We start from the raw sequence: 27,819 nt of genomic DNA, 5'->3' as shown, positions 1-27,819 counted from the left end.
AATGTCTTATAAGCATTTTATTAAGGAATCTTATTCTAAAGCATTACCAAATAATGTTTAGTCTAAAATTTAGTTCAGGCCCTCAGAGCTGAAATACAATCAGGTTCTCTTTAGGACCCAGCTGCTTGCTGAATGCTGCAGGTGCAGTCACGTGATTTCTTGTAAACGCAGAGGAGGAAACAGTCTCACATTCACTCACACACACAGGGAGGAGGTCTGCTGTCAAACTCAGAGACAGCAGAGTTTGTCCAGCAGACATAGATTGATACATAGATAGCTGACATTGGAGTTTCCTCCATTTTTTTTCTTCTTTTTCGGTGAGTCTTTGTGAAAAAGTTGTTTTCTCCTCTCATGATGAAGCTGTTGTGTCTGATCTGTGAGGAAAAGAGCAGCAGACAAAAAACACATCAGAGATTCCTGAAAACATGGCGACTGAACTTATTCATGCAGGCGTGTTGAGACGGGTCAGAGAAAATCTGTTCCTTCTTCCAGAAACTCTGATTCAGTTTGATCTGCGGATGCTCTTTCAGGTTCCTAATGTTATTCTAAAAATCCAACACATTTATAACCAGGATGACAAATTCTAACAACATTCCACACAGCAAGATCAGTCGGTTCATCAGCTTAGTTGACACAAACAAGCAAAATGTTTTGGTACCAGAGTACAGAACTCAGACCCTCATCTGGTAACATTTAGGATGTCTGTTAGAGTTTAACCCTTGTGCTATCCTAGGCACTTTACCATTGGGAGTTGGGTCATCTAGACCCACAAGACAGTGCACTGAACCTTTTTTCTTCAATGATTTGTGATTTTCACTGGTGTCCATGGATTACATGAAATCTTTCCACCTTTATCCACCTTTGTCATTGTAGGGAGAACACGTCAGTGTAAGGGTGGGGTCATCTAAGATAGCACAAGGGAAGACATGTTTTCTCTGCAGGTGAAGGAGGAAGGTGTGTGTGAGCTGATGTGGATCCAGTGAATCCAGCAGCATGGATCAGTGGGAGGAACCACAGGAGGGAGCCCCTCCCTCTAGAAGCAGAGACGGTAACCATGACAACCAGAGCAAAGCTCAGAGGTGAGATGAACATCTCCAACTGTCCATGATCTTCTCCATGTCAGAGTTCAGGACTCACACCAGCAACCTTCATTCTTCACAGGATCCAACCTGGATCTGAATCCAGCTGTGGGTCCTTCAGGAGTGACAGATCAAAGGATTTACCTATAACCTTCAAAGTCATCCATTCAGGAGTGGAACAGTGAGTGTTTGTCAGAGTTTTTGGAGGCTGGATTCTAGTTCAGATGATCAACAGTTTTCAGATGAAGGACTTGAGGTCTGGTTCAGTTCTGGATCTCTCTGATCAGACTCACTTGGAGCATCATGTGTGTGATGAGATCTTTTCAGTTGAGTCTTCTGAGAGTCTCTGAGAGACATCAGAGATGTTGGAGAAGAAAACATGTTGACTGCTGACTCTGACTGACAGCAGCTCCAGTCTAATGAGAAGAATCACTGCAGACTCCTAGGATTCAGATTTTCATGCTTTCCAAACATCACATTGTTCTAGTTTGACTTTCTGCTACCAGAATTTCTACATGGAGAATTGGAATCAGCTTTTCTAGAAAAAGTCTGGATTGACCGACAAAAAATGCTGAAACCTGTAAACTGTTGATCCAAACATGTCATGTTATTCCAGACTAAACAGCTCAGTCTGTGTTCATGTCAAAGTCCATCAGCTGTTCATGAAGAAGCAGATCCTCCAACACTCTGATGGTTTGGTGTTTGCAGAGGTCAACAGGTCACACAGAGAATCCAGTCTGCAGCCTCCAGCTGTGGATCCATGAAGAGTGACTGGTCCAAAGATGATCCTCCACTCTTCAGAACTGAACCAGGACCTTCAGACTCACAGTAAGAAGCAGTTTCTAGTGAACAAAGCAGAGTTCAGCTCTCAGCAGGAACAACAATGTTCTCATCAAGAACATCAGCTGATCCATCCAGGAAGGTCAACCATCTGCTGTGAGCGCTTTAGGCCTCACAGTTGGACAACTCTGGAGGACACAAAGCTCAGTCTGTGAGGATGAAGCAAACAGCTGAACTTTTCTCTGAGCTCAGTCCAGACATGAGCTCCAAACACAGCTAACGCATCATTTAGACCTTCAGATGGACTAGATCTGCTCTGGTTTAACCTGGAAACACATTTGCTCACATTCAGCACAGTCTGGATCACACAACAGAACTATCATTTGAAAGAGACGTCCCACTAAACAGTGTAAGCTCACTGAAACAGACACAAAAGGACTCCTGAAAAACAAGACCAACAGTGAGGAACAAAACTCTACTCAGTATGGAGACTAAATGAACAACCTTGGGAGAATTTCCAGCAGGCAGCTCAGCAGTGCGTTTACCTGTTTACACCTCTCCATGGACGGTTAGTCAATTAACTCACCTTTTCTGTGACCTACTTCAAGAACTAGGTCCATGCTCTACGCCTTCTGTCATTCATTTGCCCTAAAGCTGCATTCGTCCCCCCACCCTCCTCCCTGACTTCCACCTATGAGCTCCGTTGGGGTTAGTTTTAATACACTATGTTTTCAATAGAGATCATGTTTAAAGACTTATGCCAAACTACAAAATGATGCCAAACAAAAAAATATGGAAAATTAAAGCTGCAAGCGGTGTTGTATGGCCCACAGGCGCTACCCACCCCCATCGCCCTCACCTCTACGCCCACCTTTGATCAAGGCTTGTCAAAGCTGCATATGCTAATTAGGCTAACAATGCTAGTTGTGCTAACTTTTTAAAAGTGGTAGCATTGCGATCAGCATCGTCATCTGACTCAGAAAAACACATCGCTTAAGATGCTTATTATCCTAACTATGCTAGTTATGCTAATATGGCTAAAAGTGCTAGCACTGCAATCAATATCAACTGACTCACACATTACTTAAGATAATCATATTGGTAAGAGGTACATACTGTATGTTAAGTTGAAAGGAAATTCACTTTTTTCACAATGGCGGTTTTTCTGTTGATTTTATCTCCATAGCAACTGTATTGTGTTTTGGTTGCCCGGGGATAACGAACTGATCGATGTCAGTTTCAGATGAATCAGAAAGGGTAACATTTTTAATGTCCTTAGCAATAGAGGTTTTATGCTAACCACAAACACTTTCCATATCCATGTCCATATCCAGTGTTTTTCAATATGTTCAGTTCCAGCCATAGATTCATGTATCAAATTTTTGCATTCCATTGAAAGACATATGAGTTATAACAGTGCTCCACTTTTGCTAGGTTGTATAGGAACTGTATGTTTTCATATCTTATTCTTTATTATGTTGCAGTTTTATCTTTAGTGTAAAGTGAACTCATTTTGAACTCTTTTAGGACTTATTCTCCAGTGACCTTCATTTATGCTTTATAGTTGCAGCTGCAACTAGGACTTCTTTGTGCAAATCTAGGAGTTTCCAGAGGAGCAATAAATATGTCATGGACTACATCTCTACTATCTGGGTTGAAGGTTTTTCCCCTGGAAAAGTGTTCAGATTTGTTTTCTCATGTGGAGGATGAAGCTGACCTCTGATCTCGTGCTGGTGATGGAGTATTCGTTTGGCCGGTGTGATTTATTTTGGACCAGATGAGGACTCTTTTGATCGTTGGATTATGCGCGCGGGTGAAATGCCCCCCCCCCCCCCCGGAAAGGCGGAGCGGATCTGAAGTTGGCAACCTTCATCTATTGGCCGGTGGAAGCACGAGGGATACCGGCTGACGAATCAGAGTGTTCCGGGGCGGAGATTCGGCCGCTATGATGTTTCCAGAAGGAGGAGTGTCAACACATGTTTAAAAGACCGTTTTGAACGGACTCTATTGTTCTCAAGAATATCTACAAGTAATTCGCATGTAACTTATGCGTCTGTGGGTCTTTTAACTTGAGAATCCAGATATCTGCAACAATGTCTTTAAATCCGTGTTAGAACTATTTTTAGGGCAATAAACTTCGTGTATTTTTATTCCGGTTGAATCCTTCTTTGCTTTACCACTCTCGACTCCTGAACACGCATGGATGGAAAGAACTGAAAAGCGGAAGATTTCTTTCCTACAGTTGCTAGTTTTGTCAGTGATTATTCAAATTAAACTATTCTAATATTGTTCTAATATTATGCCATTTCACCAAAGTCAATGAAGCAGGTTTGATTCAATGAACACATTTGAAAGAGGATCCTAAAGCAAATCTGACATTTCTGTTTGGATCTGAATGAGAGCTTTTTAAATACGTTTTTCCTAAACGTCCACAGAGAGAAGAAGAGGAGCGGACTCCAGTCTGCAGAAAGACCCAGAGCTGGTGAGTCAGAGCCTGATCATCTGCTGATGGATTCTTCTGGAAACATGTGGAACACTCATGAAGGAGCTTTCTTCTCTGCTCTTTCAGCAGATGTCGGTCTGCAGGAGATGTTTGGAGAACATCAGATCAGTCTGAGGAGCAGAAGTGAACATGTGGCTGAAGGAACTGAAGGAAGAGAAACGCTCCTCAACAGGGTCTACACTGAGCTCTACATCACAGAGGGACTGAGACCAGAGGCTCACACCCAACATGAGGTGATGCAGCTGGAGACCACCACCAAGACCAACAAGCTCTATGGCACTGCAATCAAGAACCCCGACATCTTCAAAGTCCTCCCTGACCAACACAGATCCATCAGAGTGGTTCTGACCAGCGGAGTTGCTGGAGCTGGAAAAAGCTTCTCAGTGCAGAAGTTCACTCTGGACTGGGCCGAGGGCTTGGAGAACCAAGACATCAGTGCTGTGGTTCCTCTGTCCTTCAGGGAGATGAACTTGATCAGAGATGAGCAGCACAGTCTTCTCACTCTGATCCAGCTGTTCCATCCAACACTCCAGAAGATCCCAGCAGAACAGCTGTCTGTCTGCAAACTTCTGTTCATCTTTGATGGTCTGGATGAAAGCAGACTTTCTCTGGACTTCAACAACAGTCCGCTGGTGTCTGATGTCACACACAAGTCCTCAGTCAACGTGCTGCTCACTAACCTCATCCAGGGACGTCTGCTGCCCTCAGCTCTGGTCTGGATCACTTCCAGACCTGCAGCAGCCAATCAGATCCTTCCTTCATGTGTGGACAGACTGACAGAAGTCCGAGGCTTCAATGATGCTCAGAAGGAGGAGTATTTCAGGAGGAGGTTCCCAGATGAAGAGCTGTCCAGCAGAATCATCTCCCACATCAAGGGCTCCATGTCCCTCTACATCATGTGTGAAGTTCCAGTCTTCTGCTGGATCACTGCTGTGGTTCTGGAGAACCTGCTGACCTCAGAGCAGAGAGGAGAGCTGCCCACCACCCTGACTGACATGTACTCCCACTTCCTGATGGTCCAGACAAAGAGGAAGAAGAACAAGTACCAGCAGGAACATCAGACAAGTCCACAAGAGCTGACAGAGACTGACAGGGAAGTTCTTCTGAAGCTGGGGAGGCTGGCATTTGAACATCTGGAGAAAGGAAACATCATGTTCTACCAAGAAGACCTGCAGCAGTGTGGTCTGGATGTCACAGAGGCCTCAGTGTACTCTGGAGTTTGTACTGAGATCTTCATAAGAGAGTGTGAGATCTTCCAGAAACCGGTCTACAGCTTTGTTCATCTGAGCGTTCAGGAGTTTCTGGCTGCAGTCTACATGTTTCACTGTTACTCCAACAGGAAGGTAAAGGTCATTGAGGAATTCCTGAAGAACAACATGGAGAACCCATCCCTGGATGAGTATCTGAGTAGAGTCATGAAGAAATCCCTGCAGAGTAAAACTGGACACCTGGACCTGCTGGTTCGATTCCTTCATGGTCTCTCTGTGGAGTCCAACCAGAGAGTCTTAGGAGGTCTGCTGGGTCAGACAGAGAAGAATCCAGGAACCATCCAGAAAGCCATCAACAACCTGAAGGAGATCAACAGTAAAGGACTTTCTCCTGACAGAAGCATCAACATCTATCACTGTCTGATGGAGATGAAGGACCTCTCAGTTCATCAGGAGATCCAAGAGTTCCTGAAGTCAGAGAACAAATCAGAGAAGAAACTCTCAGAGATCCACTGCTCAGCTCTGGCCTACACTCTGCTGATGTCAGAGGAAGTTCTGGATGAGCTGAACCTGGACCAGTACAAGACATCAGAAGAGGGTAAACGGAGACTGATCCCAGCTGTGAGGAACTGCAGAAAGTTCAGGTGAGTCCAGAAGTGATTGTGATGATAAATGTGTGTTTAAATTGATTTACTAAGAATGACAGGTTTGAAAATGATTAGAAAAAAAAACATGAAGGAAGAAAATCAGTTTGATTTTAACACTCATGATCTTTTAGCTAAAGAGCAAAGAAGGATAATATTTGTCCAAATGAAATCCAATCCAGAATCTTCTAAAAAGGTTTGAACACAAAGCAGACGGTCCAGAATGAAAGGATGTCTTCATTTCCACAATGTCAGTCATTCTAGAAACACATTTCTAAAATGCTCTTTCTTCTGTTCATCATCTTCTTTCTAGATAAATCATTGATCTTTGAATGAAACAGTTTGAAGACAAAAAGAAGAAACTGAAGCAGAAACTAATTCTTTCTTTTGATCCTTTTGGTTCCTTTGGTTCAGTCAACCATCATCTGCATACATACAGACTCTGTTGAAGATCTGAGTCCAACACACAGCAGTGCAGAAAGAAAATCAGGGAAATCTGTCTGAAATCTGCTTCTTAATGTGCTTGAATTGATTTATTTACCCAGTTCCATTGAAAGGATTTATGTTTTAGACATCCTTCTTCGATTATTCTGGATTGTTATTTCTCTGATGCTTCAAGAAAAATCCTACAGTGTGAGTACAACTTAACCAGAAAATCTTCTGGATCAATCCAGGCTTTTGCAATCAGAAAATTCAGTTTCTGTTGTTCATAAAGGTTTCTTGTGAAAGTCCTTATTAGAAAGACAAAATTAGCAGTTTGGACTGCAGAATGAAGCCTAGCATCACAGCTAACTTATAAACCTGTACAGGTTCTTGTTCCTCCATACGGAGGTTCAGAAATCCAGTGAAGAAAGTCCAGACGTGCTTTGATTCACCTGCATGGATTCAACAGGTGCCTTTGAAAAGACTCTGGCTGTTTTGTCATAGTGTGGCTCTAAAACTATGAGAATCATGATTTTCCTGATCAAAGCTAGATAGCCATCAGCAGTCTGGAATGTGGCTTCTTCTGTCCGTGCAACATCAACAGCCTCATTGTTTTATGTGTGTGTGAACTGTGAGGAGTGTGATGGGTCAAAGTTCAGAGTGATGTCATCATGGTCTCCTAAGGCTCCTGTGGAGAAGATTTCTGGCTTTTATGAGAATACACCTGCTTTTCTTGGAGTAAGACACTTTTCTGTTTCCTGTTGAAGCTCCGCCCCTTGGTCTCTTTGTCTGCTGTTTCCCTTTTCCAGACAGTCTGTGAACACATCGCTTAAACAAACAGAACTCTCCCTCTGAACACATGACAAAAGCCTGAATGTTGAGCCGCATGTTCTAAAGGGAATGAACGAGTCAAAGAAGCTGTGAGGCAGAAATGACAGAGAGGAACCTGAGGGAGGTTCTATCCATCCACTCTGAAAGGCTGAAGCTCCTGGAGCTCTGCTTTAGAATAGGGTTTCTGAACTCCAGGCACCAGGGCCCACTATCCTGCATGGTTTCCATCTTACCTGCTGAAACACACCTGACTGAGCTCATCATGGAGTTCTACAGAGGCCGGATGACGAATCACTGGAGGCAAGTGTGTTTACGCAGAGAACCAGAAAAAGCCTTCAAGATGATGGACCTGAGGACTGGACTTCAGAAACAAAGTTTTAGAACACACAGACTGAAGCTGTGGCTGTTTCTAAAGGTCACCACTAGAGGCAGACTATGATACTTCCACCGCATGCAGCTGCAGAGACAGGAAGAGGAGCAGGTATCAGCAGCAGCTGTGGATGCAGACAGTTGTTCATGGATCTGTCAGCACAGAGAACTGCATGTTAGTCAGTGACTGCACTCATGTTCACAGCCATGCTCTAGCTGGTCCTGAAGGAGACGTTGTCATGGAAACAGGTTTCTTATAGCAGGAAGAAGTTCATCTTCAGGATCAGACAGGAGAAGATGCCGATGTTGTTCTTGAAAATGGGTCTGCTGTCTGCAGAGTTTGATTTATTTCACCTTCAAGCCCATAAGAACATCAATGCTGAGTCATCATTCCACAGAGTTCAGAGGAGCAGAGAAGTAAAGAAACACTTTGATGTCAGTCAGCTGGTAACAGACCCCGCCCGAGAATGTGGCGTTTCCATGACAACATTAACAGTTCCAAGAAAGCATCAAGTACAGATTTACAAAAGCTTTTTGTCACTTTAGCCTCTTTCTACCAAGAAGACCTTCTGGAAAGTTCTGCCTGAAGGTTGGTGCTGCTGTGGTTCTGTTCATGACGGGAAACGTGGACCTGAGAAGGAAACTGGATTCAAAGTTTTGCAACTGAACAGGAAGATGAACTGTTGTTCTTCACAGCTTCAGAGCCGAAAATAGAAACAATAAAAACATAGAAATATCATTTTGGAAATGAAAACAGTAAACTGGATCATAACCAACATTTAAAAACTGTCAACATTCAATCCTCATCCTCATCATCATGGTTAGAGTGACAGCTGTCAGTCTCTGTGATCCAGATGTTCTACTGTGAACTTTGGGGCTCAGACCTCAGATCACTGACAGACTGAGGGCAGCATGAAGCTCCATGGAGCTCCACCTTCTCTCCTCCAGCTGCAGATGAAAGAAAGATGAAGGTCTGAGAGAGACTGATGAGGAGGACTGTTTTATGATGAAGATGAAGCTCTGATGAAGAGAGAAATGTCCAACTGGAACTTCATCACAACCTGAATTCATCAGAAGATCATCTGTTTCTGTCTTTCTTTCTCTTCACAGACTTCCACAACGCTGTGGACTCTCAGAGACTCACTGTGAAATTGTGGCTTCAGCTCTGAAGTCCAACCCGTCCCACCTGACAGAACTGGACCTGACCAACGACAGCCTGAAGAATATATCCATGGAGGTTCTGTGTTCTGGATTGGAGAGTCCAAACTGCAGACTGCAGACTCTGAGGTCAGAACATTGAAGCTGCTGGTTGGTTCATTTCTACATTTGTAGTTCTTCACTGAAGCTGAAAGGTTTGGATTAAATGATTTTCTGGGTTTTCCATAAATTCAACATCTTTGATTCTTTGAAGAGTTTGCAGTGGAAGAAAACAGTTGCTGAGATTTTCTTCAGAACAAAGATGTTTCCATGGCAACAAAAGGTTCAGCTGTTGAATCATTTGACAGATTTCTGAGTTTACAGAGTCAGAAAACAAACAAGAACTCAAACTAATGACAGACACTGATCTGTAGCTGCTTATCTGTTTAATGTCAGACAATATTTTCAAGGACCAGAGTCTACCAGGTTGACCACCAAACCTGGGTCCCTGATTGGTAACAGTGCTCAACTGTTCAACTGTTTAAAATTTCAGCATGTGATCAATGGACACCCGATTTGTATGTAGCCTGCAAGCTTGGACTAAAAAACTGGCGTTGCAACATGCAATCATGAGCGTTTTTGACAAAGAAGCCCGAAATTCTGGTCTAGGAGCGTTTGCAAAGACTTTTCATTGAAAGTGGTAGCTTTAAACCTTGTGCTATCCTATGGGGTGAAGATGACCATTGACGTGTTCTCCCTACTATGACAAAGGTGGATAAAGGTGGAAAGATTTCATGTAATCCATGGACACCAGTGAAGATCACAAATCATTGAAGAAAAAAGGTTCTTGTGGGGTCTAGATCAGTGGTCCCCAACCACCGGGCCGTGGACCGGTAGCGGGCCGCGGGAAATTTTGGCATCGGGACGCACAGAAAGAAAAAATAATTTCCATTTTATTGTTTTTTTTTTTCGAAAAAAACATTTTATTTTGAAAAGTGACCGGATTCTCTCTGTTACATCCGTCACACTTAACGCACATCAAAGTCGCGACACTAAACATCACGTGATACACACCTTGGGTTGCACCTCAACACCCCCTCACCGGTCCGCGGTAAACGTGCCTTGCGTTGTACCGGTCCGCGGTGACAAAAAGGTTGGGGACCACTGGTCTAGATGACCCCACTCCCCATGTTAAAGTGCCTAGGATAGCACTAGGGTAGCGTGCAGGGGTTTGCTCACAGTGGTACTATAGTGTGTATAGTTTGCACAGACACTTGAAAATTCCTGAGAACATTCCTGCCACCACACTGGCACTGCTCACCCTCCAAATGTGCCAGAGCGGTGGCTGACCAATGTCAAAAAATGATCTGGTCAGTGTGAATTTAAACTTTATTTAAAACCTTGGCGTCAGTTTTTAAAGGCTCTGTTTTCAAAATCAGCTTTTCTCTTCAGGATCAGGAGGACTAGCTTTACATTAACTTGCAGCATAATAAGCTAGACTTGATTGAAACTGTTGGTGTTTGGCAAGACAGCTGAAGCACTGCATCATGGGATCTGTAGTTAATTGTATTACCAGCGCTCATTTAATAACAATAATATAAAATAAATAAAGAACGGCTGTCAGTTAGTCATCTGTAGACTGAACCAGCTGAAGATCAGGTGTTCTCCGTATTAGTGGATTCTGCGTATTCGCGGGTGTCTGGTTCCTAACCTCAGCGAATACAGGGGGAATACTATATATTATCAGAAATTAACGCACTTCACTGAAGGCTCCTGTCAGATGATTCAGGCTTCCACAGCGTGAATAATAAGATTCATAACCGTTATTATTATTATTATTATTTGTAAAGTATCTGCAGGAAGTTTGAACTTTCTTTGATCACTTGATTTTGTTTTGCATTCATTAAAATGTGATTAAGATTTCCCTATGGATGTTTTTTTATTTTATTTTGTTTACCCATTATTCAAATTGATCTTCAAGTCTAAATGAATAATTTACCTTGCAATGTGATCAAGGAATTTGAAAATGCATTTTACACTTTAGGATTCAAGGTGAAGAAATACAGATTAATATGACATTTTTTAAAACAGAGCTTTAAATCAAAGCAAAATCTATTGTATCTTAAATTGTTATCTTTTTTTTGGTTCTATAATTCAAATGACAATTAATTTTCCAACTGCCAGTTCAATGCGCATTCTGCCATGCATTTTGAAAATGTATTTAGTAATTATTAAATTATGATAATAAATGACATTTCAATTCCTCGTCTGTTTTAACTTTATTTTAAAAATATTTTCCAATCTTTTGCATTTTGATTTAACATCATGTTTTTGGGTCAAAATCCAAAAGAAATTGCTTTCTTTCTTTCAGACAGTGAAAATGTCATCTGTCAGTCTGTCATCAGGGCGGCTCCCTCGGGACTGAATTTAAGTTCCTGGACCTCCAGCTGCATCACTGCTCCTGAACACACTTTTCTGTCTAAGTTTAGGTTGAAGTACTGCAGTTTGTCAGAGATCAGCTGTGAAGCTCTGGGTTCAGCCCTGAAGAAAAACCCGTCTAACCTGACAGAACTGGACCTGAGCGAGATCAAGAACCTGCAGGATTCAGGAGTTCTTCATCTATGTGGTTTTCTGGAGAGTCCAGAATGCAGACTGCAGACTCTGAGGTCAGACTCCATCTTTCAGTTGTGTTCAGATCAATATGATGACAAAGTTGTGTTGACCCACAGTGAGCAGAAATGTCCAGATTCTTTTCTTCCTGCAGCTGCTTGTTCTCTTCAAAGATCTGCAGAAGAACTTCTTCTTTTCTTCCTGCAGCTGCTTGTTTCAAAGCTGCCTGCTGACATTTGTGCTCCACAAAGTCCTGCTTGCAGCCATCAGCTCTTCTTTGTGTCTTTGCTCCAACAGACTCCTTTAAACAAGTGCAGAAGAATCAGCCATGCACGCTCACATGCACTCTGAGTCCATGCACACACAGTGCATGTAAGTTTACAGAGAGACACAGCGAATGAGGACTTTAATGGATTTTTGGACGCTGATTATTGATCACTGAAAAAATAAAAAATAATTCACCACCAACTCGTTTTCTTTTCTGCTGCCTATTTCAAAACACACAGTTGCATACATGTTTTACCAGTATGTGGTATTGTACTCTACCTCTAATTCAAAGTGATCTCTATTTCTCAATGAACAATTCCCTTTGCAATCTGATGATGTCATTTGAAAATGCATTAGCTTTAAATCAAAGCCAAATCTATTGGATTTTAAATAGTCTTTTTTTTATTCCATAAATGAAAAAAAATTCAACCTGCGTTTCTGCCATGCATTTTAAAATGTATATGGTTAATATTAATATATGATGATAAAAACATTTCAATTCCACATCTGTTTTAACTTTATTTTAAAGTAATTTGAAATCTATTGCATTTTAATTTATCATGTTTTTAAATCAAAATCGAAAAGAAATTTCTAAACAGTGAAAATGTTATCTGTCAGTCTGTCATCAGGGCGGGTCCCACCTGACTGAATGGACTAAGTTCCTGGACCTCCAGCTGCATCACTGCTCCTGAACAAACTTTTCTGTCTGATTTCAGGTTGATAGACTGCAGTTTGTCAAAGACCAGCTGTGAACTTCTGGTCTCAGCTCTGAAGAAAAATCCATCCAATCTGACAGAACTGGACCTGAGCTGGAACAAGAACCTGCCGGATTCAGGAGTTCTTCATCTATGTGGTTTTCTGGAGAGTCCAGACTGCAGACTGCAGACTCTGAGGTCAGACTCCATGTTTCAGTTGTGTTCAGATCATTATGACGACAAAGTAGTGTTGACCCACAATGAGCAGAAATGTCCAGATTCTGATCTGCAGCAGCATCTTCCTGCAGCTGCTTGTTCTCTTCAAAGATCTGCAGAAGAACTTTTTCTCTTCTTCCTGCAGCTGCTTGTTTCAAAGCTGTCTGCTGACATTTGTGCTCCACAAAGTTCTTCTTGCAGCCATCAGCTCTTCTTTGTGTCTTTGCTCCAACAGACTCCTTTAAAGCGCATGCAAAAGAAGCAGCCGTGCACGCCCACATGCACTCTGAGTCCTGCTGCTGTGTTTCAGCAGATGCAGCTGAGAGTCCAGCGGCTGATGTTTGTGAGCAGACAGTGACAGAGTCATGCTGCAGCTGGATGCTGCTCTGACAGACACATCCTCCACAAACATCCTCACCTTTTCATCCACAAACATCATCACATCATCCATCAAAGCTCCCAGCAGCGTCTGACTCTTCATTCAGAGCTGAAGTCATGGATCAGGGATCAATGTCCAACATTTGCTGCTGACTCCTCCTCATCACTTACTGGCCACTTACTTCTCTCTGCTTTGAATGTTAAATCTAAATGTTCTGAAATTATGCTAATGTGGCCACGCCCGTGAAGCAGTCTATAAAGAGTAAGCCATTCCCACACTGCTATGCCATGATATGTGCCAGTAGGCGATGATGGATGCCTTTCCTTTCCTTTCTCCAGATAAACATGGAAGGACTGTAAAAGCAGCTATGTCAGTCATTCTTCCATCATCTGCTCATCCTGGTCTGGCAGAAGTCTAACTAAAGATGTCCAGACTTTCATCTCCTTGGCTATTTCCTCTAGCTCCTCTGGGAGAATTCCAGAGGAGTGAATAGTTGCATCTGGAGGAGCATCCTTTGTAAAATATCTGCAGGAGGTTTACATTTTTACTGTACACTTGACTTTTTTACCCATAATTCAAAGTGATCTTCAATTCTTAATGAACAATTCACTTTAAAATGTGATCATGTCATTTGAAAATGAATTTTACACTTGGAATTTAAGATGAAGAATTACAATTTCATCTGATATTTATGAAATCAAAGTTTTAAATTAAATAAAATGTACCGGATTCTAAATTGTCATGTAATATAGTTCAATTAATATTTATTTTCCTTTTATTTTTTATTTTTCTGTTTTTTCTTTTTTCTTTTCTTTTAACTTGTTCTGTCCAACAGCTGAGCAAACAGATTAGAGCTGAAGGCCTTTTGTGTTGGACAGGTTTTACTATCACAAAAAGAGGTTATAGAACTTAAAAAAACCAGAGTGTAGATTTGTATTAACCCCTTTTTGTTGTATTATACTTTATTTATTAGTTACATTTAGTGTGTCCGGGGAGGGAGAGTGGAAGAATGTGGGGGGGGGGGGGGGAGTGTAAAGGGAAGAGAGGTGAGAAGCTGGGGAATACAAATACTGATTTGAATAAGTTATTATTTTAAGCTGTAACAATTATATCAGATCTGCTGGAAAGACAAATATTACATCAAAGGTGAAATTCTGACACGAAGATGAACGGAAAATGTCTGTCCATCAATATACTGTGGGTTATGAGGAGGGATGAAGCAGACAGGGAACAGTGTGCAAGTGCACGTGGGGGTGGAGATACATGCATGCTGCCGCAGTGAACCGTGTGTTCATAAGGGGAACCAGATCCTCCCCAGCCCGACCAGCCAGACCAGGATGGGGAGGAGAGACCCCCAGGCCAGGAGCACCCCGCGCATCGGGATCCAAGCAGCCTGGGAGGGGCAGCCTTCTCAGCAGCAAGGCACTGGGAAGGCCTCCCTTCAGGGGGCCCCCCCGGCGCCCAGGGGCATAGGCGAACCCGGCGTCTGGCCCCCAGGCCACAGGACAGGAGCGCTTAGCCGTACCAGGCAGTAGTCATGGGGGCCACCGGGCGCCAGACACCAAGACTAGGGCCAAGGATGAGTCCAGGGCCCCGAGAACCCATGAGCCGCCCACCACCCAACCGGCGCCCCGTCTCCTTAGGCCAACCCCAGCACCCGACCCGGGGAACCCAGGGATCGCAGAACACCCACAGCTTCACACACCCCCATAACCCTGCCCTCTACAACCCTCTTCACACCCAATATTATCTGACCCCTCCTCCCAAATCCCCCCAATGCCCTCCCCACTCTGTGATGGGGAGGGAGAGCCCCAGAGGATCCCAGCGAGCCAGCCCCCAGGCTCGTCCCAATATAATCATTTTCCAAGTGTCAGTTTAATCTACATTTCTGGCTTGGCTTGGGGGGTGGTCCTTTTGCCTGTGCCTGGGGGGGGGGGGCCGCCCATCTGCACCTGGGGCTGTGATCACTCCTTTCCTGGGTCTGGAACGGGGCAACCCTCTTGTGGCCCACAGTCGCTTTGGGTGACATTTACCAGGGCTGGGGGGGGGGGCTTTTTGACCCTGTCTTGTGGGTGGGTGGGGCTGTCTGGGGGAGGGGGAGGGCCCACTATCAGTACGTGACTTTGAAGGTTTGCCGGGTCAGGGTCTCTGCTGAGGCAATCGGCGGTCGCCGCGGCTGGTTCGTTGCCTCGTCCTCAAAGCCTGACCAGAGCTCTCATAAGGCCTGGACTTGCTCCGGGGGGTTGGCGCTTTCTTGCTCCTCTCTCTCTATGTGGGGTGGGTGGTGGCGGGACCTGGGAGGTCAGTCTACCAGCTGTCCCCGACTTACCCCCTTCCTCATATAATCTCTTATTAGGGTGATGGGGGGGGGCAGCCTGCATTGCACCTTGGGGGGAGGAGCTACTTGGCAATGGTCCCTCTCCCATAGTTGCCATATGGAATAGCGCCCCCCCTCTTGGTTTTATTTGCATCTTAGACATATAGGGCTCTTGGAAGGGAGGGGGGAGTGCTTGGACATCACTGTCACAGATGTCCTTTCTTTAGCGCCCTACCTGCCAATTCTAACTGCACCGTAGACATTAAGGGCCACTTGGTGGGGAAGGGGAGGGGACATCACTGTAAGTAATCAGGAGATGTCCCCTCAGTGTCCTACCTGCCAATTTTAACTGCACCATTTTAGTACACACACCCTTTCTCCTCAAAATATACATTCCAACGTAAACACACACATGCACACACACGCCCTCACAAATACACACACACGCAGTTCACAAGGAAGGTGGGACCATCTGTCCCCTACCCCATCCTTGGTAGGGGGTACTGGGCCCTTGGCAACGGCGGGCGTGTTCCCTGGATGCTGGCTTCCTGGGCCAGGCAGCCCTCTCTCCATGCAGGGAGGGATTCCTGAGCTTTCTGGCAAGACCAGGAGCCGGGGATCACATCACACCTGAGTTGGGAGGTGTCCGTGTCACTGTGGTGTGGGTTCTGGTCCTTGCCCCCGAGCGCTAGGCTTCACCAAAATTCAACTGTGGGCGAACCTGGTCGGGCAATGTTCACAACACCTCTTGTGGACCCTCTCATCTCCTGGGTGCCCTCCTCCTGGGCGGGGGCAGCTGGCCCCTGCCTTGCTCCTTCCTAGACTAACCGTGGGCTGGGTGGGTGGCTGCCTGGAGCGCGGGGCGGGTCTCCCTTGGGGGGTCCTGGCTCATACCTGGGGTTGGGGCGGGGGGATGCTCAGAACTCTTGGGTGGTGATTATGAGCTCGTCTGGGTCTATGGGCACAGAAAAATCTGCATTTCCACCATGCATTTTGAAATTTTATTTAGTAATTAATAATTCATGATAAATGACATTTTAATTCCTTGTCTGTTTACCTTCATTTTAAAGTCATTTCAGATCTATGGCATTTTATTTTTCCTATCATGTTTTTGGGTCAAAATCCAAGAGAAATAGCTAAAAAGGGAAAACTTAATCGGTCAGTCCCACAGATCACATTTTGCCGGGTCCCACCTGACTGAATGGACCAAGTTCCTGGACCTCCAGCTGCATCACTGCTCCTGAACACACTTTTCTGTCTGATTGCAGGTTGAAGTACTGCAGATTGTCAGAGTTCAGCTGTAAAGCTCTGGTCTCAGCTCTGAAGAAAAACCCGTCCAATCTGACAGAACTAGACCTGAGCTGGAACAAGAACATGAAGGATTCAGCATTTCTTCATATGTGTGGTTTGCTGGAGAGTCCAGACTGCAGACTACAGATTCTGAGGTCAGACTTCATTCAATTCATTTCAATTTTATTTGTGTAGCCCAAATTCACAACAACAGTCGTCTCAAAGGGCTTTCGTATAGATAATTGAAAAAGTTAAACAAAAAATCAAAAGGATCATGAATACATAGAATTCCACAGGAAAATACTAAATTAAACTAACAAAGTTACTAAGCCAAACTGGACATCCCTGCCCTTAGACCCCCCTTCGCGGTAAGGAAAAACTCCTATAAAAAACGGATTCCGGAAAAAACGAAGAAACCTCAGGGGTGCCCACATGAAGGAGGGATCCTCCCCCAGGAAGTGTTACAAGGAGCACTGTTGAAACACATGTCTATATACATCCAGTCTGCCACCAGATGCCGCTGTTCTGTGTGGTTTCAAAGCCCTGAATGGGTGGTTCATTTTTCCGGCACAATTACATGAACCCCAAGGGAAGCTTCATGGGACTTCAAGTCCCATCCCTACCCAGTATTATGTTTCAATGTTTTGCTGACTGTTTTGCTAACCTTTTCAGTTTCACTTCCTGGGTCAAAGGACCCAAACTCTGGGTTTGGTAGGTTTTTGTAGCGACTGAGCAAAATTCAACAATTAAGCTGAAATTGAATCATCTGGACCAGGGGAGGGGCCAGGTATTTTATAAGAGCTTGCGACTATATACATATAGATATATAGATAGAGATCTATCTCTCTATCTCTCTATCTATCTATTGGTTCAAGTCAAGGAGGAGTCTGTGTTTCAGAGCATGTTCTGAAATTGCTGCTGGTTACCAACTGTAAAATAAAATAACAGGGATTTTCTCATCCACACAAACCTCTGGAGTGTTTTTTTTTTTTCTTGGACCTGTCGGTCTCACTCTGGAGCGTGACATAGTTTATTTGACTATTGCACATAAAATAGATAAATTTTTGGTTTGATTGAAATTTGCAACAACAGGCATCAATGCAGAAAAAAACAGCTATTCCTATCTTCAGAATGATGCGACTTTTATTTATGCAACACACATTTTTACAGTATTTTAACTTTAATGACTGACAAATCTAATAAACCACTGCTATTAACACTTGTGCCATCTTAGATGACCCCTCCTTTGCATTGACATGTTCTCCCTACTATGACCAAGGTGGATAAAGGTGGAAAGATTTCATGTAATCCATGGACACCAGTGAGGTTCACAAATCAATGAAGAAAAAAGGTTCAGAGCACTGTCTAGTGAGTCTAGATGACTCAACTCCCAATGTTAAAGTGCCTAGGATAGCACAAGGGTTAATTAAAAAACACAATATAAATTCACAACTTGGTCGGATGGCCGTGGTGCAGTGGTAGGGCTGTTGACCTCTGATCAGAAGATTCCAGGTTCGATTCTTGACTTGCCCGTCCATTTTTCAAAGTGTTCTTGGGCAAGACACTGAACCCCACCTTGCCTCTGGTGGAAGGTTGGCGGCAGAGCCGACGTGAATGTGTCAATAGGACTGTGAGTGTAATGGGATTTGGACCTTTGAGGAAGGTAGAAAAGCGCTATGCACAATTTACCATTTTATCATAACTCAGCAAAGTTGTCCTTTTGAGCAGTCAGTGACTTGAACTGATGCTGAGAATTTGGACCTTTGCTCAAACTGTCTACTTCCTGCTGAGTCGGCATAGTTTCAATCTTCACTTTCAGTTTCATCAGGGAGTCATCATGGAAGAGCTTAGAAATGAAATTCTACTGACAAACTGATCAAAAAGAGACTAAGGGGACCTAAAAAAACTGCAGCCGTGTTTGAAGCAAACTGATGTTTAGATTTTCTTCATCAAATGAATTGATGTAGGAGGATTGATCACGAGGATTTTCTGTGCTGAAGGTTCTTTAGGAAAATTCTTCAATGTCTCTTTTCCAAGTTTTCATGACTCAGCAACTTTATTTTCTTGAATCTTCATCCTCTGTAAAATTTCTGCAGGGGGTTTAACTTTTTTGTTTACTTGATTTTTTGTCTAATTCAATTAAATGTGATAAAGTTTTTCCCATGGAATTTTTATTCATGCATGATGATGATATTTCATTCTCAATGAACAATTCTTTTTGTAAGATGATGATGTCATTTGGAAATCTATTTTACAATTTAGGATTCAAGATGAAAAAATACAATTTAATCTGATGATTTATGATCAAAGCTTTAAATGAAAGCAAAATCCATTGAATTTTAACTTCTTGTTTTTGGTTCAGTAATTCAAATGAAAATTCATTTTCCAACTGTTAGTTCAATCTGCTTTTCTACAGGAGCTGGTTTAGCTCGTGCTGGTTTGCGGCACCTTCCGTCTGTGAAACTAGGGTTCAAATCCAGGCTGCTCCCTATTCCCTTCTCTACTTCTGTGCCGGTCCCAAGCCCAGATACATTGACAGGGTTGCATCAGGAAGGGCATCCGGCGTAAAACATTGCCTAGTTAACCATGCGACACAACCTCAAGAGAGAGGTTGATTCGCTATTTATTTGGAGCCCCATTAGCTTCCACAAAGTGGTCGCTAGTTTTCCTGGGGTCCATACACAAAAAATACATACATTTTACCAATTTCACAAAAACCAAAACTGATTTCAGAAAATACAGTGACTAATTCATCATATTTACCTTAAAAGCTTCACATGTTAAAATAAGTTAAAACAATTTCATTTTTATACCAGCATATCAAAACACATAGCAACATAACCTCAACAATAATACATAGCATATCATTCAAATTGTTAGTTATTGTAAGTGGTCCATGTATCTTAGTTTTAAAATCTTTTTGAAATGATATTTGTTACTAATGAGCTTTGTCCTTACAGACACTTGATTCCATGCAACAGAAGATCTAAACAGCACTGTTCTTCTCATATAGTTAGATCTTGAAAAAGGAACATATATATTGGTGACAATACCCACTGTATAAAACTTTGTTTACCAAATATTGTGGACATTTTTTAAAAATGACATTGTGCATTAAGCACTGAAGACTGAGTTGTACTTTGTCTTTTACCATTAACCAACCTAAAATGGTGTGCATCTCGTTCACATTGGTCCAAAAAGAGCAACCAAGAGCCACCCTGGCAGCTCGATTTTGGGCAAGTTGTAATTTTTTTAGATGCCCCTGTGTCGCACTAGACCAAATGACTGGGCAATACTCCAGATGTGACAAAACCAAAGACTGTACAACTGTCCTCATGACTGAAGGTGGACAATATTGCGCACACCTCCGAGCCAGGGCCATTCCTCTGCCCATCTTGGATACTATGTGATTAATCTGATCTGTCCAAGAGAGCTGATAATCTAATTTGATGCCCAGAAGCTTGGTTTTAGTCACTTGTTCAACTAAACTATTTTCAATCCTCAAATTCAGGTAACATGGTGCATTCAATAAATATTTTGTACCGAAAACGATGCATTTTGTTTTAGATGTATTAAGAACCAATTTATTCAACTTAACCCAATTGGTGACTAAATTAAGTTGATTCTGTAGGGCTGTATTGAGCTCTGGCCCAGTAGTAGATGCACAGAATAAAGTTGCATCATCTGCATATAACACCACTTCTGCATTTCTAATCTCCTAGGACATATCATTTACAAACACTGAAAATAAAAGTGGCGACCCCTGATGGGAAAAGCCAAAAGGGAAAGAAGAAGTTCAATCTGATTTTCTGCCATGCATTTTGAAAATGCATTTAGTTATTAATAATTTCATGTTTTTCAAGTCAAATTAAAAAAAAAATGTCTAAACAGGGAAAATGTCATCTGTGTCATCTGTCTGTCATCAGGGCGGGTCCCACCTGACTGAATGGACCAAGTTCCTGGACCTCCAGCTGCATCACTGCTCCTGAAAACCCTTTTCTGTCTGATTGCAGGTTGAGGGACTGCAGTTTGTTCAATATCAACTGTGAAGCTCTGGTTTCAGCTCTGAAGAAAAACCCGTCTAATCTGACAGAACTGGACCTGAGTAGGAACAAAAACCTGCACTATTATGGAGTTCTTGATCTGTGTGGTTTTCTGGAGAGTCCAGACTGCAGACTGCAGATTCTGAGGTCAGACTCAATGTTTCAGTTGTTTTCAGATCAATATGATGACAAAGTTGTGTTGACCCACAGTGAGCAGAAATGTCCAGATTCTGATCTGCAGCAGCATCTTCCTGCAGCTGCTTGTTCTCTTCAAACATCTGCAGAAGAACTTCTTCTTTTCTTCCTGCAGCTGCTTGTTCTCTTCAAACATCTGCAGAAGAACTTCTTCTTTTCTTCCTGCAGCTGCTTGTTTCAAAGCTGTCTGCTGACATTTGTGCTCCACAAAGTTCTGCTTGCAGCCATCAGCTCTTCTTTGTGTCTTTGCTCCAACAGACTCCTTTAAAGCGCGTGCAGAAGAAGCAGCCGTGCACGTTCACATGCACTCTGAGTCCTGCTGCTGTGTTTCAGCAGATGCAGCTGAGAGTCCAGCGGCTGATGTTTGTGAGCAGACAGTGACAGAGTCAAGCTGCAGCTGGATGCTGCTCTGACAGACACATCCTCCACAAACATCCTCACCTTTTCATCCACAAACATCATCACATCATCCATCAAAGCTCCCAGCAGCTTCTGACTCTTCATTCAGAGCTGAAGTCATGGATCAGGGATCAATGTCCAACATTTGCTGCTGACTCTTCCTCATCACTTCCTTCTTCTCTCTGCTTTGATCTGTTGGAGCTGAAAGTCTCTGCTTGAAGGGCTGCAGCAGAGAAGGACTGGAAGATCATCTCCTGAAAACTGGGATGAAGACTTTCCAGCATCATGCTGCTGAAATTCTCCCATGATTCAGTGCTGTTTGGAGAAGAGCTGAGCAGAAAGAGGAAGTGGACTTTTTCTGCTGTTGCTGCAGAAACATCAGTTGGTTTGGATGCAGCCACAGGCTGATGTTTGACTTTCACACATCTGGACTTCTTTCCTGAAGCAGCTGCATGTTGTCCTGAATGTTCCTGAATGTTCTTCTCTGCTTCTGCTGGACTCTTCTGATCTGCTGCTGTTGCTTCACATCTTTGGACTTTTTCTAGACTTTCTGATCTTCTTCAGCTCTGAACTCTTAAGAAGAACTGAAGGATGAAAAACATGAACTTTGTCTTTAAACTCAACACTTTGTTCTGGATTCAGGTTGAGGAGCTGCAGTTTGTCAAAGTCCAGCTGTGCTGCTCTGGTCTCAGCTCTGAAGTCCAACCCGTCCCACCTGATAGAACTGGACCTGAGAGAAAACAGCCTTCAGTTTTCAGATGTTCAGCAGCTCCAGGATCTGGTGGAGAGTCCAAACTCCAAACTGCAGACTCTATGGTCAGTAGAGGGTTGGAGTCAGTCCAGCTGCTTCCAGATGTTTGGTCCTAAAGTTAGTCTGAGAGCAAAGATGCAGAGTTTCCTGTGAAGCTGCAGCTTCTCAGTGAAGCTCTGAGGAGAATGATGACAGGCTTCAGGACAACAGTCAGCCAATCAGAGCAGCAGAAGCTCCAACAGGTGAAGATGACAGGAAGCTGCTGCTCTGAACAGGACTGAAGCTCCTGCTGCTCTTTCTGCTGCTGTGCTGCATCACTGACTGACAGACCAGGATCAGGAGACACTCCTTCATCTCTGTCTCTACACTTTCTCTCTACAGGTTCTGAGGTTCCTACTGGACGGTGTTCCTGGGAGGTGGAGAGCAGAGTGATGGAGGAATCAGAGGAAGTGGAGATGAGTGTCAGAGCTGCAGCAGGAACTGATCTGAGATCAGCTCCACTGTCTCTCTCAGCATCAAATGGACAGTTATTGTGCTGCAGCTCCCCTGGTGGACTGATGGAGAACTGCACTTCCTCTTCTCATTATACCTTGGAGTGTTGATCTGAAACATGGGTTGGATTCAGATGTTCAGCAGCTCCAGGATCTGGAGAAAAACAGACCTGCAGACAAACAGATTTTTTTCTAGATCATCACTTTTTTCTTTGATGTACATTTGATGAACAAATGTGAGTTTGGTATGGACCAATCAAGGATTGAGGGAATCATTGATCAGACAGAACATTTCTGGATGACAGATCTATGTGTGGTTCTGGTTCTGTCTCTGGAACAGGGACAGAACCAGGACTTTGAATCACAAGATTCTGGTTCCAGATTTTTCACACTTTTCTGTTCTCCAGAAACTCTCATTGACAAACAGAGTTTGCCAACCAGTGCTGTATGGTATGCGATGGAGATGTTGATTTCCCTGCGGGAACCTCCCAAATGGATAAATAAAGTTGTCTGTCTATCTATCTAGCTAGGTAGCTAGCTAGCGCTATCATTTTCATAGTCATGAAAATACAAAAAACCTCTTTGAATGAGAAGGTGTGTCCAAACCTTTGGTCTGTACTAAATATGTGCTGCCAAACATCTTCATTGCTTTTTTTTATGTTAGGATTTGTGTCATTTGGGTGGGTGGCATAGAAGTCAATGAGACTGTTGGGCTTGAATGCATCTTTCAAAACATCACAGTTCCGTAACTCGGCTAGCTCAAACTGATAAGATGGCTGGGCTTCATCGATGTCAGCAAAAAAGGGATTTTGGAAAAGACAGATTTCTTTTGCATTGTTACGGCTGTAGCCGTATTTGATTTGGATTTCTTTTTGTTCTGTGTGTTCTGTATTTCTGTAGCAGAGTGGGACCTCTGTGTTCTTGTGCATTTTTGTGATTATTTCTAGGTGTGCTGGATAGGGTGTGGCCTCCATTTGGACCCAGGTTGATGGAGGCAGCCTTAACCCTTGTGCTATCCTAGGCACTTTAACATTGGGAGTGGGTCATCTAGACCAGGGGTCGGGAACCTTTTTGGCCAAGAGAGCCATAAACGCCACATATTTTGAAATGTAATTTCGAAAGAGCCATACAATAATGTAGTGTCCCTTTCCCACACTGAGGCACGGAGACTTAACCTCTTTTAAGGTTCTTTATTCGGGTTACTGCAGACCGCGACAAACGCCGAACAATTAATTCAGCAACTCCTGAATCTCTCCCGCCGAGACGAGACGAGAGCGCGTCTCCCAACTTTATATTCCCCTGCTCCCGCTGCAGCCCTCCCCTTTCCCTTATTCGGCCCATAGCTGAACCCCATTGGTCCAAACTACCTAACAACAGGCTGAGCGACAGAACTGAGAGCCAATCAGCTCTCTGCTTGATGCGGTCAATGAACTCCAGAACTTTTAACGCGGCCCAACAGCCATCCAACTCAGTCCGCGACAATATGTTTAAAACTAAAATACAAGTGAATGTGTGCATTTGATGTAATTTCAACATTTTTAAAGTACAATAAGTCTGTGGATTCTTTTTAATAACATTGTTATGCTGTTTCTAATAAATGATGAGTATTTCTCGTGGTAGTTTTGCTGATGGTCTAGTCTGGTTTACGTGGTGAGTTTCTGCTTCATGCAGGCGTTGAGACTTTAAACGTGATCTTAGGTTGGTATGAATGTTTTGTAGATGTGAGACAGACTGCTCACATGCGGACCTGGAGCCAAACACACACTCACACGCTGCAGTGAGTGACAGGCAGTGGGTTTTACCTATTTACAATCCCTGCGCGATTCACCTGCTGCCTGTCCCCACAACACCTCAGCCCCACCCTCTGCTTTCTCCCTCACACATCCCGTCCCCGCAACTGCGCGCTCTTTCTCAGAGACGGGAGCGCGCAGTTTTAGGCACGGCAATTCACAGGTTTCCGGGTGGTACAAACTCTGTGAATTAATAGACAATTTTAAACTTATACTAGTGCTGGCGCAGATTTGTCTCTCTAAGCACCGCTACTACTGCGCGCCTCTGCCATCGCATCGCGCACGAGAAGGACTGGTCTAATGAAGAAAAAAAATTTGAATTAAAGATTTGTCTGCGAGCCACATGTGACCATCAAAAGAGCCATATATGGCTCGCGAGCCTTAGGTTCCCGACCCCTGATCTAGACCCTACAAGACAGTGCGCTGAACCTTTTTTCTTCAATGATTTGTGATCTTCACTGGTGTCCATGGATTACATGAAATCTTTCCACCTTTATCCACCTTTGTCATGGTAGGAATAACATGTCAATATAAGGATCGGGTCATCTGGACCCCATAGGATAGCACAAGGGTTACAAGCACCATGTGGACCTCCAGTCTATGAGAAGGGAGCTTGGCTGCAACCAGTCTCCATTGCAGCTTGGCACTCTTCTCCATTCGTTTTGTAGTTTTCCACCTGTATGTTGTGTGTTGCACTTAGTGTTGTTTTCTAGTACTTTGTGGTTTTGTGCCCAGTCTGTTTAGTCTTTTGGTTTCTAATTTTGTTCATGTGAAGCTTTAGGGGTGAACTGTAATTTTCTTTAGTACTCATTTTCTCCTGTTGAAGTCAGTCCAAGGAGGTTAGTGTTTGTCTTTGTTTTTCCCTTTTCCTTTGGTTCAGGTGAGATTGTTTTCTGGGCTTAGATAGGTAGGATTTGTGTTTGTTATTTTGGCCTTGGTTCACCCTGAAGCCTTTCAGCTTCACCTTAAGTTATTGTTTGTAAATGCATTAATTTGTAAATAAATTTGTTAAATTTGTATGAAGACATTAGTTTGGAGTTTTTATTTATTTAAACTTGGCGGCCAAAACCATTACTTTTTATGTTACGCTCCTCTAGATAGCCCTACACGTAAAGAGGGGCGTAACAGGCATGAACATGTAGTCCACAAAATCGCACACCGAACTCCAGCTTCAGCATTTCCAGCGCTTCCACACACTTTTGAGATGGGAACAGGACCGCTGGGTTCTCTGCAGAAAAGTTTTGGGTAGCAGGGAGATTGGAGAAAATGTGCTTTTTCACATGTTCCATAAGCAGCACTAATTTTACCTAGAAAAATGCTTTTATGTGGGAATACATGTCACAAATGAGTTTTCCCCAGGCCTTGTAGCTGCAAGTTAAGGCCGTTCAACATTTCTGTCACGTCTGTTAAAAATGTGAGGTGACAGGAATTGTTGGAACCACCTGAGTTTAGGTCCATTTGCTGTGTCGATGTTTATGCACGATACAACATCCTTCATGACAGGTCACTCACCATACTCGGAGCTCCATCAGTCGTGATGCTGACTAGCTTTCCCCAGTCCAGATCTAACTCTTCTGCTATGATCAGTATGAGCAGGGGGGGCGTGGCTGACCTTTTCCCTGGTGCCTCCCTACACGGCCCGCCTGATCCTCATCTCGTCACTGTCTTTAAAAGCCTGAGCCTGTTACTTCTCCCTGCCGGATTATTAGAATAGATTTGTGTTCGTTTATCTTGATGATATTTTTTTCACAGACTCTTAAGGAGCACGTTCAACATGTCAGGCTTGTGTTTACAGCCGCTGTTAGCAAACAGGCTCTATGCTAAAGGTGAGAAATGTGACTTTAATGCCTCCTCTATCAGTTTTCTTGGGTTGGTGATTGAGACGGGCCAACTCAAACCAGATCCTGCCAAGTTCAAAGCTGTGGCAGAGTGGCCTACATCCACGACTAGGATGCAACTACAAAGGTTTTTGGGGTTTGCCAACTTTTATCGGAGGTTCATCAGAAACTACAGCTCTGTGGCTTCTCCCCTGACCAAGCTGACCTCTGTAAAAGAACACTTCTCCTGGTCCTGAGGAGCTGAGACAGCCTTTGTTAAGTTGAAGGATCTGTTTTGTTCTGTTCCTGTGCTGTCCCATCCTGATCCTGCAGCTCAGTTCATGGTGAAAGTGGATGCCTCAGAGTCTGGAGTTGGGGCATTGCTCTCTCAGCGTTCATCCTCAGATCAGAGGATGCATCCCATACACTTTCTACTCCCGACAGCTGTCTCCTCCAGAGAGGAATCACCAAATAACCTTCATCAGCGATGTTATAAGTTCCTTGAGGCTTCAAAAATTCACTAACTTTTGTAATGACTGAATTTGTTGCCTTCCAACACAAAGACATTTCCTTTATTCTCCTTGGCATTTCCTTTTCCCACAGCCACTTGGATAGTTGAGCTTTGTCTTCCTGCTTTTAGTCTCTGCACTTGCTGCATCAGAGGAAAACTATCTCATCTGTCTGTGATGGAATAGTCCATTAGAACAGTGGGATGAGGGCACACAATCACAGCACTTTGACGTGAGGAGTCTTATGCTATATCAGTGATACTATGTATTTTTTTATGACCGAGGTAAATAATACTGAGCGTAGAAATTATTTTAGAAACATTTTATTAGCTGTCCAGCTCGGGGGTCCAGACGACTGCCTACCTTTGCCAAATGGTAAGCCCCCCACTGCTCTGGTGAGTGTGAGACGTGTTTATCTCTGAGATGCTCAAGCTATCAGGAGATCACGAAACATCTGCTGCATTGATCCACAAACATTTTTACAGCTTGTATTCAGTAGAACTTTTAGTTTGTATTTCCAAAGGGGATGTTAAAATAAAATAGTTTTGTTAGACATATTCTGTATGTTTGTCTTCTTTCTCTTTCGGCTTTTCCCATCAGGGGTCGCCACAGCGAATCATCCTTTTCCACCTCACTCTATCATGGACATCTTCTACCCTAACATTAGCCAACTTCATGTCCTCTGTTAAGACATCCATGTATCTCCTCTTTGGCCGTCCTCTTGCCCTCCTGCCAGGCAGCTCCATCTCCAACATCCTTCTACCAATATATCCACTATCCCTCCTCTGAACATGTCCAAACCATCTCAGTCTGGCTTCTCTGACTTTGTCGCTAACACAGGCAACATGAGCCGTCCCTCTGATGTACTCGTTCCTTATCCTGTCTAACCTGGTCACTCCTAAGGAGAACCTCAACATCTTCATCTCCGCTACCTCCATCTCAGCCTCTTGTCTCTGTCTCACTGCTACCGTCTCTAACCCATAGAGCAGAGCTGGTCTCACCACTGTCTTGTACACCTTTCCTTTGAGTCTTGCTGGCACTCTTCTGTCACACAACACTCCTGACACTTTCCTCCA

The 27,819-nt window shown here is 43.6% G+C and overlaps 2 protein-coding genes across 1 annotated transcript; one reads left to right on the top strand and one right to left on the bottom strand.

Annotated features, from left to right (window-relative positions):
- Nucleotides 1–27,819, bottom strand: part of LOC101172625 (oocyte zinc finger protein XlCOF6-like) — a 185,082-nt gene that overhangs the window by 41,808 nt on the left and 115,455 nt on the right.
- LOC101155012 (NACHT, LRR and PYD domains-containing protein 12) lies at nucleotides 201–23,711 on the top strand. Its single transcript, XM_023962009.1, has 12 exons — nucleotides 201–317; nucleotides 942–1,079; nucleotides 1,162–1,260; nucleotides 1,788–1,907; nucleotides 4,295–4,341; nucleotides 4,429–6,214; nucleotides 8,948–9,124; nucleotides 12,568–12,744; nucleotides 16,727–16,903; nucleotides 20,762–20,938; nucleotides 22,028–22,201; nucleotides 22,518–23,711. The coding sequence occupies exons 2-12, from the start codon at nucleotides 994–996 to the stop codon at nucleotides 22,522–22,524; spliced, it is 3,027 nt and encodes a 1,008-aa protein (XP_023817777.1). The 5' UTR covers nucleotides 201–317; nucleotides 942–993; the 3' UTR covers nucleotides 22,525–23,711.

The sequence above is a fragment of the Oryzias latipes genome, chromosome 2, assembly GCF_002234675.1.
Source record: "Oryzias latipes chromosome 2, ASM223467v1".
In the NCBI taxonomy this organism is placed as follows: Eukaryota; Metazoa; Chordata; class Actinopteri; order Beloniformes; family Adrianichthyidae; genus Oryzias; species Oryzias latipes.
This window is presented reverse-complemented; position numbering and strand designations above follow the sequence as displayed.

Bases quoted from the DNA above. Each gene is read 5' to 3' on its own strand.
- LOC101155012 (XM_023962009.1), top strand. From the start codon at position 994: ATGGATCAGTGGGAGGAACCACAGGAGGGAGCCCCTCCCTCTAGAAGC. The intron at 1,261-1,787 runs GTGAGTGTTTGT...TGGTGTTTGCAG, and splicing joins ATCCATTCAGGAGTGGAACA to AGGTCAACAGGTCACACAGA. The intron at 6,215-8,947 runs GTGAGTCCAGAA...TTCTCTTCACAG, and splicing joins AGGAACTGCAGAAAGTTCAG to ACTTCCACAACGCTGTGGAC.